Source organism: Eretmochelys imbricata, chromosome 8 (assembly GCF_965152235.1).
Source record: "Eretmochelys imbricata isolate rEreImb1 chromosome 8, rEreImb1.hap1, whole genome shotgun sequence".
NCBI lineage: Eukaryota > Metazoa > Chordata > Testudines > Cheloniidae > Eretmochelys > Eretmochelys imbricata.
The window spans coordinates 50,163,710-50,178,477 of record NC_135579.1 but is presented as its reverse complement, the minus strand read 5'-3'; the positions used below and the strand labels follow the sequence as shown (position 1 = coordinate 50,178,477).

Genomic DNA, 14,768 nt, shown 5'->3' with positions numbered 1-14,768 from the left:
GTGGCATCTTAGAGACTAACCAATTTATTTAAGCATAAGCTTTCGTGAGCTACAGCTACAGCTCACGAAAGCTTATGCTCAAATAAATTGGTTAGTCTCTAAGATGCCACAAGTACTCCTTTTCAGATATCTCAGTGTAATCTAGTTGTCAGGCATTTTAGTCCCAACATTGTTTGTTTGTTTCTGTACATGTTTATCAAAGATTTTCCTTAATGACATAAGTGTCCTTGTGTTTTGGCATAATGTTCTGATGCTTTAAATTGAGAAGTTGTGGCATTCTCAGACAGTGCCAATATCAAGACTGTCCTCTTATCCAGTGTAAGAATTGAAATGGGGACTTCATTGGTTCTTTTTAGGGCATATTTTCTACACAAGTGCTTTGGCTTAGAGGGTCACAAGTGAGATGCTACCTAGAGTTCTTGCTAATCCTGTAATGGACGCTATCCAGGGATGATCAAATCCATTTGTAACGCAGTAGTCCAGTGGTTTACCAAAAGGCAACTATTGTTAGATCACTAGCTTTTTATGTTGAATAATAGATCAGTTTTTCTCTCCCTTTGTTTCAAAGCTGGTGGTCCTGCAGACGTCAGAACTTCACGATAAGGCAGTTTTTAGCCTAGTCTTGCTATGTGCTGAGCTAACAGTGTGTTCACCTCTGATGCTACAAAGTGCCAGCATCTACCAGTTTTACACTCAGCTGGTTTAGGCAAGCTGTTTTCCTCCAACTCTCACACAGAATGCAAGTGTATAATGCTCCTTTGAAGTGGGGATATTCTGTTCACTGAGATTATTAAAAATGTATTTGTGAAGTGATAGGATAATTAAACCCAATTCATTTGAGGATGAATACCTTTTCTGAGACCGATCTTTCCATTTATCTTGCTGCTTCTAATAGCTGTTGCTTTTAGACCAAGCAGTTTGGCAGTAAACACTACAATTGCTGGTATTGCATGGCTAGAAAAGAAGGAATGTAGGAGACCATTCTGAGAAGTGTGATTCTGCCTCTTTGAGTTCTTTTTCAGGGTTCTTCCTCCCTCCAGGAGTTTTCTTTTAACTTATTGATAATCTCTCTCCTTTTTGCCTTTCTTTTTGGATCTTTCCCGTACCTTGTCTCCTGCCAAAGCATCTGAAGTGGGTGGACTTGAGTGTGTAGGAGACAGCAGGCACGCTCCCATCCAGAGCCTGCAATTTGGGAACTTAATATTCCTGGGGATCTACCAGACTGGTGAAGCAGGCCATATAAATAGACAACCGAGGTGTGCCTAGTTTGACTCTCTATACCAATGGTTCTCAGCCCGTGGACCACTTACAGCCCAATCAGCACACAGCTACGACCCATGTGACATCCTCAGGGCCACATAGGTAGTATGCATGTGGATGCGGTTCACGTAACACGTAATGAGCTGCATATGCAGCCCACAGTGGTAAATAGGTTGAGAACCACTTCTCTATACATGCCTGAGAGAGGTACCTACTTCAAATATCTCTGGCATAGAATCATAGAATATTAGGATTGGAAGAGACCTCAGGAAGTCATCTAGTCCAATCCCCTACTCAAAGCAGGACCAATACCAACTAAATCATCCCAGCCAAGGCTTTGTCAAGCTGGGCCTTAAAAAAAATCTAAGGATGGAGACTCCACCACCTCCCTAGGTAACCCATTCTAGTGCTTCACCACCCTCCAAGTGAAATAGTTTCCTAATATTCAACCTAAACCTCCTCCACTGCAACTTGAGACCATTGCTCCTTGTTCTGTCATCTGCCACCACTGAGAACAGCTGAGCTCCATCCTCTTTGGAATCCTTTCAGGTAGTTGAAGGCTGCTATCAAATCCGCCCTCGCTCTTCTCTTCTGCAGACTAAATAACCCCAGTTCCCTCAGCCTCTCCTCGTAAGTCATGTGCCCCAGACCCCTAATCATTTTTGTTGCCCTCCGCTGGACTCTCCAATTTGTCCACATCCCTTCTGTAGTGGGGGTGGGACCAAAACTGGACGCAGTACTCCAGGTGTGGCCTCACCAGTGCTGAATAGAGGGGAATAATCACTTCCTCGATCTGCTGGCAGTGCTCTACTAATACAGCCCAATATGCCACTGGCCTTCTTGGCAATGAGGGCACACTGCTGACTCATCCAGCTTCTCATCCACTGTAATCCCCAGGTCCTTTTCTGCAGAACTGCTGCTTAACAGACAGTCCCCAGCCTTTAGCGGTGCATGGGATTCTTCCTTCCTAAGTGCAAGATTCTGCACTTGTCCTTGTTGAACCTCCTCAGATTTCTTTTGGACCAATGCTCCTCCAGTTTTGTCTAGGTCACTCTGGACCCTATCCCTACCCTCCAGCTTATCTACCTTTCCCCCCAGTTTAGTGTCATCTGAGAACTTGCTGAGGGTGCAATTAATCCCATCATTCAGATAACGGATAAAGATGTTGGACAAAACCAACCCCAGGACCGACCCCTGGGGCACTCCGCTTGATGCCGGCTGCCAACTAGACATGGAGCCATTGATCACTATTCGTTGAGCCCGACAATCTAGCCGCCTTTCTATCCACCTTATAATCCATTCATCCAATCCATACTTCTTTAATTTGCTGGCAAGAATATTGTTGGAGACCATGTCAAAAGCTTTGCTAAAGTTAAGGTATATCATGTTCACTGCTTTCCCCATATTCACAGAGCCAGTTATCTCATCATAGAAGGCAATCAGGTGGGTAGGCATGACTTGCCCTTGGTGAATCCATGTTGACTGTTCATGATCACCTTCCTCTCCTCCAAGTGCTTCAAAATGGATTCCTTGAGGACCTGCTCCATGATTTTGCTGGGGACTGAATTGAGGCTGACCAGTCTGTAGTTCCCCGAGTGTTCTCTCTTCCCTTTTTTAAAGATGGGCACTATATTTGCCTTTTTCCAATTGTCCGGAACCTCCCATGATCACCACAAATTTTCAGAGATAATGGCCGATGGCTCTGCAAACACGTCAGCCAACTCCCTCAGCACCCTTGGATGCATTAGATCTGGACCCATGGACTTGTGCACATCCGGCTTTTCTAAATAGTCCTTAACCTGTTCTTTCACCAATGAGGGCTGCTTACCTCCTCCCCATACTGTTTCCTAGTGCAGCAGTCTGGGAGCTGACCTTGTCTGTGAAGACTGAGGCAAAAAAAAGCATTGAGTACTTCAGCTTTTTCCACATCATCTGTCGCTATGTTGCCTCCCCCATTCAGTAAGGGTACCACACTTTCCCTGACCATCTTCTTGTTGCTAACATACTTGTAGAAACCCTTCTTGTTACCCTTCACATCCCTTGCTAGCTGCAACTCCAGTTGTGCCTTGGCCTTCCTGATTACACCCCTGCATGCTCTAGCAATATTTTTATACTCCTCCCTAGCCATCTGTCTGAATTTCCACTTCTTGTAAGCTTTCTTTTTGAGTTTAAACTCATTGAAGATTTCACTGTTAAGCCAAGCTGGTCACCTGCCATATTTGCTATTCTTTCTGCACTTTGGGATGGTTTGTTCCTACGGCTTCTTTTAAAATACAGCTAGCACTCCTGGACTCCTTGCCCCCTCATATTAACTTCCCAGGGGATCCTACCCATCAGTTCCCTAAGGGAGTCAAAGTCTGCTTCTGAAGTCCAGCATCCTTCAGGCCAGAGCCAAAGTCCTCTGATTCTCTTCCTTTTGAACTGCTGTATTTTCTGACCCTTCTGATTTGTGTGTGAGAAGCTGTTGTATTCCTCTTTTTATTTTCTATTTCAGATTTCTTGGCTGTTTAATTGGGCATGTTGTCTTAGTTGGAGGGTTTTGGAGTCATGTTAATTATTCAGTTCAGTTTGGTTTCGTTTAGGCACCAGAGACCTTTGTATACATATTGCCAAGAGATAAGTGATGATTATACTACTTGTCTTCTTCAGAGGCGTATTGTGACGATTAATTTGTGTTTGTAATTTACTTTCAAGATTTAAATGTCTATGCAAGCACTAAGGATTGTTGCTTCCTAATTCTTCAAGTTTATGTAATCTTTCAAAATAAGATTTCTGGCCACAAAAGCCCAACAGAAATGGCAGGAGTTAAATTCCTTTGAAATCAGACAAGTGTTCAATGTTTAAAATCAGTCCCCTACTCTATGCCCCCTCTGAACCCACATTGCAAACTCTGATGGCTCCTCTTCTTTTTCAGGAATCCAATGTGCTCATCGCTGCTAACAGCCAGGGTACAATTAAGGTAAGTTATTTCCTGCATCTCCATTTTTAAACGCTTGAATCCATTCTGAGGGGGCAAGGTCATAACTCTGCAGCCAGAAGAAGCCGTTAAAAGAGGTCATCCCATCTGTGGGTGTTTGTAGCTTCAGCGATGCATTTGCCTGTGGCACAAGCTGGAGAGGAGAATAAAATGAACTGAAAGCAGAGAAGCCAAGTTAGGAGACAGGTGTGAAAAGGTGGTGGCAACTGTCCAGCAGCCACTGTGCTGTTGCCAGTGCTCAGGGGCTTTCTGCAGCACACGAGAGACACCGACATGGAGCGGGAAAGCTTGAAACATTTTGCAGTATGTTACCCTTGAGATTAGCCATGTAATGCTGTTCTTTTTTCACATAGGGGTTGTGTTCCTGTACTAACGCATAGGCTCCGTGTTTCATTTGCCATAAAAGCCATTAGAGTTTTGTCATCAATCCAAAAGTGACTGTGGCTTTACTATTGACGTGCAAGACTTTAATTTAATGTTGTGCCGCTCGCACGCACGCACGTGCATATGCATTCATGTTTGCATGCTAATCTCTGTGGCTGAGCCACAAATTGAGGAGGCTTTATCTTAACACCTTGGTGTTAGCCCAGCGGTTCTCAAGCTGTGGGTCGCGTTGCCATTTTAATAGGGTTGCCAGGGCCAGCATTAGACTTGCTGGGACCAAGAGCTGAAGCCTAAGTTCCACCCCCACGCGGGGCTCAGGCTGCGACCCCCTCATCCCCCACCCGAGGCGGCGGGCTCCACCCCATTCCTGGGGTCATGTAGTAACTTTGTTGTCAGAAGTGGGTCATGGTGCAATGAAGTTTGAGAACCCCTGTGTTAGCCAGATGCAGTCCTTTGGCTACTACCACTGAGTTAGGGTGCCGTAATGAATCATGCTGAAATCCAAACTCTCAGCAATAAGAACTGATATTCCAAACGAGCACATGCTCCACTCACCTTTTTTCATTCCTAGCACAGAAATCTGTGCCTACAGACAACAGCTTGCAAAACTCGACTGGCTGCCTCTTGCATGAAGAGGCTAGTGTTCAACAATCCTTGAACTTGCTCAGAGATCTCCTTCCCTTTCCCATAGGGACTGTGTGTGGCATGACGGCTAATTAGAACTGCAAACTTACCTTTTAAACTTAAATTTAAAGTCAGATTTCTTAAAATGTCAAAATTTGAGTTCAGTCTCCAGCAAGATAGTAAACAGGATGCTAGGTTGATAGCTGTGATTTGGTCTCCAGTCCTCAGGACCTCTCTCTTCACAGGCAGTCTGTAAATGAATCTGTCCCTGGTACTTTATCACCAAATGGTGATGCTGACACTCTTTGCTTGTTGTCGACCTGGTTGTTCCATGAACCTCAGAATTTGCACGCTTTCCACTTTCTGATTGTCAGAACTACACATCATAGCTCATGCCACACAGACTGGCCCCAGAGCGTGATCAGCAACATTAGCCTCCATTGGGACATAATCCCCTTAGCCCTAGAGGCTTGGTGCCTAAATGGCTTTGTAGTCAAGCTCTAGCCTTTTCTTGTAATTGTTGATTAGTGTTTCACAATCCATTTTCAAACTACCCAAAGGTTTCCACCCCTCGAGAGACCTGGGTTCTTTTCCCTTCCGTGCAACCAAGTCACTATGACCTTCAGTGACCACTCTAGTTCTCTGGCAAAACCTGACTGGACTTAATAGTCCTGATATTTTTATGTTAAAAACAAAAAACAGGGGAATTGAATAGGAAAAATTTCACCTCTCAATTCATTCTTATTAATCAGAAAGAAGCCCCCACCCCAAAAGGCCCCAGTGATGTGTGGTGGTTTTTTTTCTTTGCAGGGCATTTTTAACTGTTAAAGTATTCTGCATTAGCTCCCTGGTAACCCCTGCTGCAGTAGTATGTTGCATCTGCTGTCTTTTGCTCCTGGGTGATTCATTTAGTATGGTTGCAATTTGTTGTTCATTACTTCAATCAGTTCCCTGTTAGTGAAATTGGTGACACACACAGAGGTGTATGACATCCTTAAGTGAATCCAGCAGCAGGGAAAAATTGGTTGTAAAGAGGAGATTTTGCATATACACCTAGCTTGTTAATTAATGAAGATATGAAGAGAAATGTGTAAACAGTGACAGAATTCTGGTGTTGCCTTTTTTAATTGGTGGTCAGTGGGATGGGACCAGGTTTAGGAAGAATTAATAGGGACTCCATCGGTTGCTAAGCTGATGAGTACCCACACAGCTTTGCACAATGTGCAAACTGTATGCTGTTGTGGGAAGTTCTGCCTTCCAGGGCCCCAGATCATGGTGCTGGCAGAGCTTGGAAGAGTTAGTTCATGCATGTCTGAACAGAAGGGTCTGCTGTCTCCATCAGTGCACCAGAAAGTCACTAGATTGAAAGTGCTCATTTGGAGCAAAGAAGATGAGAGGTGATTGGACAGTCTTGCATCATGTCGTGATATATCAGAACATAATGTATGCCATTTTAAAAAACAAAAGGCATGCAAGTGTTGCATGCCAGGACCCAAGGCCCTTCAGTGACACTACTCTATGCTGGAGAACAAAAGGAAGGGAGGCAGAGTGATGTAGGAGATAATGAACACAGTAAATCTCTGTTCTAATTGCTTGTTTGCTCCCATTTTTTCACCAGGTACTGGAGCTGGTATGAAGTGTTTTCTCTCAAGGCGTGAGGTACTTGGTCCTGCCGACATGCTACAGCTTTCATTTGGGATCCTCAGTGGGGCAAGAAACCAGAACCACCTTGATATTCCTCTCCACAGTCGTCATGTTTGGTTGTTTTTTTTTTGTTGTTTTTTTTTTCCATTTACGGACCCTATAGGACCTTTTGAAACACTGGGAACACCAGTGAACTGTCTGCCATCAAGGTTAACTCCACAGACTTTGCTGCTGCTTGTATGGTTGTCTAATTTTTATGATAGGGAAACAAATTCTTTTAAATAAAAACAAATAACAAAAAGGAATAATAAAGATTATTGAGCCACAAGGTGAAGCTGGAAGATTCTCTCTTGTTGCATATGGGAACAGATTTACTTGGGAAGGGAGCTAACAGGACCACAAAAGGGCTGTACTATGGAATCTCACACTTCTGGGTTACCTTACCTGGGGTTTTCTTTCATCCCCACAGGGGAAAAAAAATCTCTGAGCCTTACCGGGACATCGAAGCAGTTTGCTTTTAGAGCGTAAGATGTATGTGGTTTAGTTGTGTGTTGGTTTTTTAGATGCATTCAGTGTTCATGAAAATTGCCAGGTTGACAGTTCTGGAGACTGAAGTCCTCCAGATATCAACAGGAAAGTAGCAGCTTCCCTCCGCCCCTTCCAATATGCCTCAAGCTTGACCTGGAGGGACTGCTTGTAAGGATGGGGTCGTTCTGTCTCCGTGCCCACAAAATCCTTGGCACCTCTGCAGCCTGCCAACAAAACAAGGGTACCAACTGTGACGTGGACATCTCTTGACTGTGAACTGGACTGACTCCACCAAACTATTTCTCATAGGCCACCAGACTGCCATCAGCTAACAACTTCCTGCACTGCTGAGTGGGGCTGGATTTGAATCATTCAAACAGAGGTGAAAGGCTCCAGATCCTGTTACCAGAGCTCTGCTGTCATATCCAATCTGTCACGTGGCCTGTTGTTTGTCCCCAGTTCATATCATGTGGGGAAACCAAGCATTTTGAATGTTGTAATGAGGGGGGAATTTAATTGATTGTAGTGTGTTTCAAAGCCGCGACACAGGAGCTTTATTTTTAATAACCAGGCTTACACTTAATTGTACATATGGAGAGGGGAATAAACCATCGTGCTGAGTGTTAAGTTGTTACTTTGTGAGGGGTCAAGAAGATAGAACACATTTTCATGCATGACAATAATACAGAGCTGCTAGTAACACTACCCCAGTGTAAGTTTAAAGTTGAATTAGAAGGTATACCGTTTTATCTGTTTCCACTCTTATCTGCCTGAAGACTTGCTGTGTGCATAGTGATGCCGAATGGAAATATTTTATTTACAAACATCTCACTTGAATTCACTTTGGTCCCACATTCAACTTCTCCTTTCAGTCTGGGAGTACCACATGGGTGCTGGGCTTCACTTGGTAGAAGGGAGAGTCTTGCATTCTTTCCCATCCCATTTGGGAACTAGTGTTGCCCGTCTGTGAAAGGCATCCTAGCTCATCCAAAGATTAATGGCTTGGTTGGAGCTTCCTAGAAGGATGAGGTGTGAGATCCTTGGGACCCCTGACCTAGGGACAGAGGAAAGAGAGAGAATAAAGGTGGGCAAAGCAAAGGAGTGGGAGTTGAGCATTGTGGAGTCTAATGCTGACTGCCATAGATGTCCCGAGTGACATTTGGTGAGTCACTTAACTTCTCCGCATGCTGATGTTATCCATTGGTGAGGGTGAGACGTGGTAGCCGTAACTGACAGGAATCATGAAGTTTATTAGTGCTAATTTGCTTATAAAGTGCTTTGAAAATCCCAACTGGGAAGATGATGTAGATGAACAAAATTACTATAGTCATTCTTAGGATTGCATCTGGCAAGCAGGAGATGAAGGTCCTCAACTCAAAATGCAATTTGGATGTGGTTTCTCAAGTGCTTTGTTTTCTTCCCTGGCTTCAGGTGTGCGTGTGGGTGGATGAGCAGGGGGGGATGGGGAATGTTCAGCAGGGGAAGGACCAATCAGAAGCAAAAGGAAGCATGACAGCAACTGCCCCACTCTAAGGTGCCATCTTCAGGTCTCAGCCATATGAGCCATGGGAATCGGCATGGCAGAAGGAAGTTCAAATGGCACCCCGGCTGTGGTCGTTTCCTCTGTCACAGGTTTGGCGTGCATGAAATGCCCAGCAAAGCAGCAGCTCTTGATTTTCATTTTGCTGCTTTTAAATATATATATTATTTTGAGGATGAGTGACTGCTTCCAGATGTTTCTCCCAGACTCAGTTCTGTCAGGGACACATTTTTTCATTGATATCTCCAATTCAATATCTTATCCCAGGTGGCTTTGCATAATTGTCGGCTGCCCTGCCTTATATTTAGCAAGAGGGTTTCCTTGATGTCTGATTTGGTGGTTGGTGCGGCAGCCTTTGCTCTTATAGGCTTCTTAAAGAAGTTGCCATCAGCAGGGCATAACAATGTTTTGAAAAAGTAAAACCCCTTCCCTGCTTTTGGACATCAGGGGACAAAGGATCAGCATAGACCAAAACTTGATTGTACTTCACCCAGCTCTATGCCCAAACAGCCATTCTCGATAGGTGACATTACACTTCCCTTTCCCCCCCCGCACACAAATTGAAAATCTGTTGTTGGTTTTTTTAATTGAAAATTGGTCTGGTGAGGCTGAGATCTTAAAATGAGAAGCAAAATACATACCATGTATGCTCTAAGGCTACTTTGCAAATTAAATGGAAAACAGTTTAACTTTAAGTTCCTTGTTTTTAAGTTTCTATTCTATTTCAATCAAGATAAATGTAAATTCAGTGTCTGGCTCTAATTAGAAGCACAGCAATTCATGAATGGAGTGATGCTTTTGCTTTTGGAAGATGTTCTCTGCTTTAATCCCCTTAATTTTCTTTCCTCCAGGTAAACCTATGTATATGTCATATAATTATTTACCATAAGCGGTGTTAGCAGCATTTGGCTAAAGTTCTTTTTAATCTGTGGTATTGCAATGTTTCTAAAGCCCCTTTCTTCTCTGAGATCTGTAGCCTAGCTTGGTGTTATGAGGCCAGGTAGTAGAGGTAAATGTTTATATCATGGTAGCACCAAGTGTCCCAGTTGGGACCCTTGTGCATGGTGCTGTACAGATACAGAAAAGAGATTATCCCTGTCAGGATTGAATCTGTAAATGTTTAGGCACACCTGAGATGCTGGGACAGCCTCCACACAACATGCCTGTTAGCCGCAGCGTGTGCATTATCTAGTGCAGGCACACCCTCCGATAACTTTGTCTAGCAGTGTGTAACTGCTAGTATAGACAGGGCTCGGGCACATAACCAGTGTGTCATGAAATCCTGTTAGGAAGTTATGGCATGGAGACAGAAATGCCTGAAGGCTGTCTGTTCTAGCAAACAGATACGCTATGTATACATGTATCACTAGTGTGTACAGAGGATGTACTTTGTGTGTATATGTACACACAAATATCTTCCAGCATATTGATAACAGTGGTGTATACCTTTACCCACAGACATTCCAAACTAGGCTGTGGACTGCCGCATCATAAAGTGTTGAAAAGTTCAAATGCAAAAGGCTACTAAACTCCAGTGAAATGCTGTGAATGCAATCTAGAGAATTACTGTTACACCTGGAAATCTGTTTGCTTTGTAGTCCCCTTTTTTGAAAAAGCAGTAGTTTTGGGCAGCCCGCTGAATTACTTTGACTAAACGAACGTGCATCCCCATAGATGGTGTGTTAGTAAATTCTCTCTCATAACAAGCAAAAACTTCAAAATCCTGTGCAGCAAGCCAGCTTCTTTTATGAAATATTTGAACATTCATTTACTAGTCAGAAGAAGGATGCTTCTGAACTGAAAGAAGTTCGTTGCTAGAGGGAATGTGAGGTGATGGTCAAGGGGAAACGTCAATTAGTGATGATATGACAAGGCTCTTAAACCATGAGCGTGGACCAGATGTTAATGCTGGCGTTTTGCCACAAAGTGCAAGATTCAAGTTTGGTTAGAATAATTTTATTGAACTATGGAAGATCCATAAAGACTGCAGCGGATTATTGGAAAGGAAATTTTCTTACTCTTCATCACATTTCTGTGCATACAAGTGCTCTTCTCTTCCTCCTCCCCTGCAGCCTCATTTCCTTTCACCGCACTAGCAAATGCCCACCAGGACCTCCAATGGCCAGAGGGCAATGTATTCAATGCACTCTGATGTGTGGCTTGAGAAATGATTTTGTTGTTTTGACCGTTTCTATTGAGCACTGTGAGTACCTACACATGCACATAGAGGTATTAATGCTGATGTCCTGGCTGATTGCCAACTTGGGCAATTACGTTCTGCCTACCTAAATTCCCCCTGCAGTTTCAAGTGAAGAACTTTTTGCTTAACGGCTGGTTTAGTGTTGCTGCAACAGAGTGGCAGGTGTGTTCCACTCCAACACTGACTGTGTTTCAGTGGGGAGTAACCGATTCCTGTAATAGTCTAGAAGCGCTTTGTTATCCTTCAGGGTGGAACGTTATTACAGAAATATGAGGGATGACTGTTTGGGTCTCTCTGAATGTTTTGTACAGTACATTGAATCCTTTATTTCCTTTATTTTTTACATTTTTATTTTCCAGTTTGGTTTTACCTTAGACCTATCAGGAATATGGTCTTCTCTCCCTTGGCTTTGCTGAAGACCTGTTCTGAGGCATAAGGACACTTATGATGAGTCCTTAACACCTTAATTGAAGGGGCGAAGGTGTTGAATCGACAACAAAGGATTTGTTCAACATGTTAATTAAGCATTGGAGTGAAAACCAAGAGTTTTAAACAGATTAAACATCCCTTCCCTGCTTTATTGTTCAGCTTTCACTAGGTTAGCTCTTGTGAGGTTGGTGTATCTGTAGTTTACCACAGGCATTCTGCCAGCTTCCCCAGGACGTGAATTTCCAGTGTAACAGTCGTTCAAGGGAAAAGCTTGGGGAGACTTTAAAAGGTGTCGAGGGAAGGGGTATAGGCTGAAGGCCAATTACATTCAAGCTTTTCCAAAATCATCAACAGACCATGGAATATTTTATTTCATGAATTCCACTCATCAGACCATTGCCACCCATGTAGCGTCTGATGTCCATGTACGCACTCAGCATAGCGACTGATCTGCTTTACCTGGCAGCTCTTCCTCCTGCATGTAGTTTCTGTTTTAACACCCTCTATTGGGCAAGAACTACTTTAGTAGCTAGTTGTTTAGAAACTCAGCCATGCCAGGGGCAGCCACCACCTCCTCTCTTCCCATAGTCTGATCAGTGGAAGTATGACAGGAAATAGTTTATCAAGATCATAGACAATCAATTTCCTCCCTGGAGCACTGAGGGACACAAGATGTTTTGTGACTGTTAGTCCCCAAGATCGTGCTTCTCTTCTGGTAGCCACAAGCCCAGAATCTTCTAATTACTGTTATGACAATTTTCGGAGACAAGTAGAATGTCAGGGTTTGTATTTTTTTTTTTTCTTCCCAGGTTTGTGAGGATGGAGAATTTACTCTCCGATTCAAACCAAAGGTTCTGATGAGCATGGTTTTCTTTAATCCCCCTTTTAAAAGGCTCACAATTGTTCCTGCCCTGCAGCCTCTTTTAGGGAGGTGATTAACCATTTGTGGTGCTCCAGTAGTTTGATTTCTCAAAGTCGGGCTTGAATTTGATTCCAGCACTTAAAACTGGGTAACTTCAGTGGAATATGGGACATGCTGTTAGCGTCTCTAACCCACTGCTCTTTCTTGGATCCTCTCTGGGATCCTTTGTGTTCTTCTGCACCCTCCAACCTCACATTTCAACTTTTTAAAGAGAGGCTGAATTAATCCGCTAGTATGTGATGGCAGGAAAAGGGCTGTCACGTCAATCCTCAAAAGGAAAATAATTTAGAGATTTTATAAAAATATAAAGGCCATCCTTAGAATGCGGGAATAATAGCATGTGACTGCTAATATTAACGCAACAGTGCGAGCTAGCAAGTGCCCGCTTGCTTGTACAAACCTCCACTGCATTACATCTCCATGCATTGCTTGTCTTCTCCACTGCTCTCCATCCTAGCCCTGGAGAAGGCCAGACTACCTGAGCGTTGGAAGGAAAGCAATCCAAGTGTTGATGGAGACAAAATGAAGGCAGTTTTGTGCAAATGTTAAGGGTTCCCATTTTGCTTTTGGGACTCTTTCCTACAAACCTAACAGATACTTTCCTGTCTGAATGATTTAATGGTCCATGTTCCTTCTGAGGGATGCTTTAAATAATCTATCTGTTCCATGGTAATGCTGGATTTAGAAATTACATTAAACCACATTTGCTATGGCTGGCCTAGGGAGGTGAACATTATGCTTCCCCTCTGCCAGGCCGCTTCCTGGAGCGGATTCACTCCAAAGGAGGGTTGGTCGCCTGCCTTCCGTGGGCGATTCTCCCAGAAAGGAGGTAGTTTAACTCCTGCTGTCCCTGTGCATTGGGTTGTACTTGAAGAAACCAGCATGACTGGGACTCGATCTAACACTGTGCATTTTACCATGTATTAGTAACATGCTTTAAACATAGTAGTTCCCTACCTGTATTGTAATAGTTGTTGTTCTCCATGTGACTGTGACAGTGAATACTGCTGTAGCCCAGATCAGAGCCAGAGATAGATGGGGGGCCTAGTCATCTGGTAACGAGTAGCATTGCCTGGAGTCTCCCAGCAGGGCAAGTAGCAGCTCCTGCTTTTTCCTTTCACAGCTCTTTTGGCAACTAGTCTGCCTGTTTCCACCACTGAATTAGCACTCCTCTGTTGCCTCTGGTGATAGAGGACGTACTCAATAGCTCAGAATGAATGAGACTGATGGATTCCAAAGCAATGCAAGCAGAGAGGCTGTGCCCTTAGTATGCAGTGGATTCAGTAAAGGCTCAACTGTTGGATGTGTCTTTTCTTCACCATGTTTAACTTCTCTGATATAACTCCCAGTGTCCCTTCCGAAGGCCTTGTTCATGCTGGAAGCAGAACCATACTAGCGACAACTGTATAGAACCCTGGTTATTGCCACGGGGTCTCTAGTGCCAGCTCTCTGCCCAGTGTAGGAATGACTCGCGCTGCTGGGTGGGGTTGGGAAGCAGAGTTAAATCTGATTCTGATGAAAGGTCTATCGGCTCTCCCTACATTAACAGTTCAATGCATTGGGCCTTGGGGAGTATAATGGAGCCAGTTGTGGGCGTCTAATTGCAGTGCAGACATACCTTTAGTGACTCCTTAGCCTGGTGAGATTTCAAATCCATGCAATTCAGCCATGAGACTCCAAACCCTGGTTACGGCGTTGCAGTGCTGTGGCTGCCTAGGTCTCTGACACGGAGCTTTGTAGATCCTTTGCCATGTGTTGTGCACTTTGAGCTGCCCTGCCCAGATCTGAAGGGGTTCATAGAAGGGTAAACTGACTCAGTCACATGCTATATCCACAGAGTGCCAAGGAAGGATTGTTTTTTTCCCTAGTTCTCTCAGGCATTAGGACTCTCACCGCTTCTCTGTGGAAGACTCTTCTGCAATCCAACAGAGGTCGCTGTCAGCTGGAGGAGATGGATGCGTCACTGTCTGCCTCACAAAAGTAGCCTTCCTGGTTTCAAATAAGGCATTTCTCCTCCAAACAAGGTGACGATAAGAACAAAGAGGAATCTCCTCTGAGAACTTGAGCACCTGGGACAAAGCAGAGAAGGAAGAGAATCTTCCCACAATGCACTGCAGCAGTCATCATAGGAGCTGCCCTTTGGCTAAATAAAGGATTAAGGTTAGTCTAAGCAGGAGCTAACCAGCATAACAAACATTTACTAGATTTACCTAAGTCCAGGTGAGCCAGGTAATTGGGCTTCAAGCAGGAGAGCGGCTTA

General features: G+C 44.0%; 1 protein-coding gene across 1 annotated transcript in view; it reads left to right on the top strand.

Annotated features, from left to right (window-relative positions):
• COP1 (COP1 E3 ubiquitin ligase) overlaps positions 1-8,040 on the top strand; it is a 224,126-nt gene extending 216,086 nt beyond the window's left edge. Inside the window, exons 19-20 of the mRNA XM_077824025.1 lie at positions 4,175-4,219; positions 6,864-8,040. Coding sequence (XP_077680151.1) covers positions 4,175-4,219; positions 6,864-6,881 — 63 coding nt within the window. The 3' untranslated portion in view covers positions 6,882-8,040. The remainder of the gene's footprint in view (positions 1-4,174; positions 4,220-6,863) is intronic.
• Positions 8,041-14,768: the final 6,728 nt, after the last annotated feature.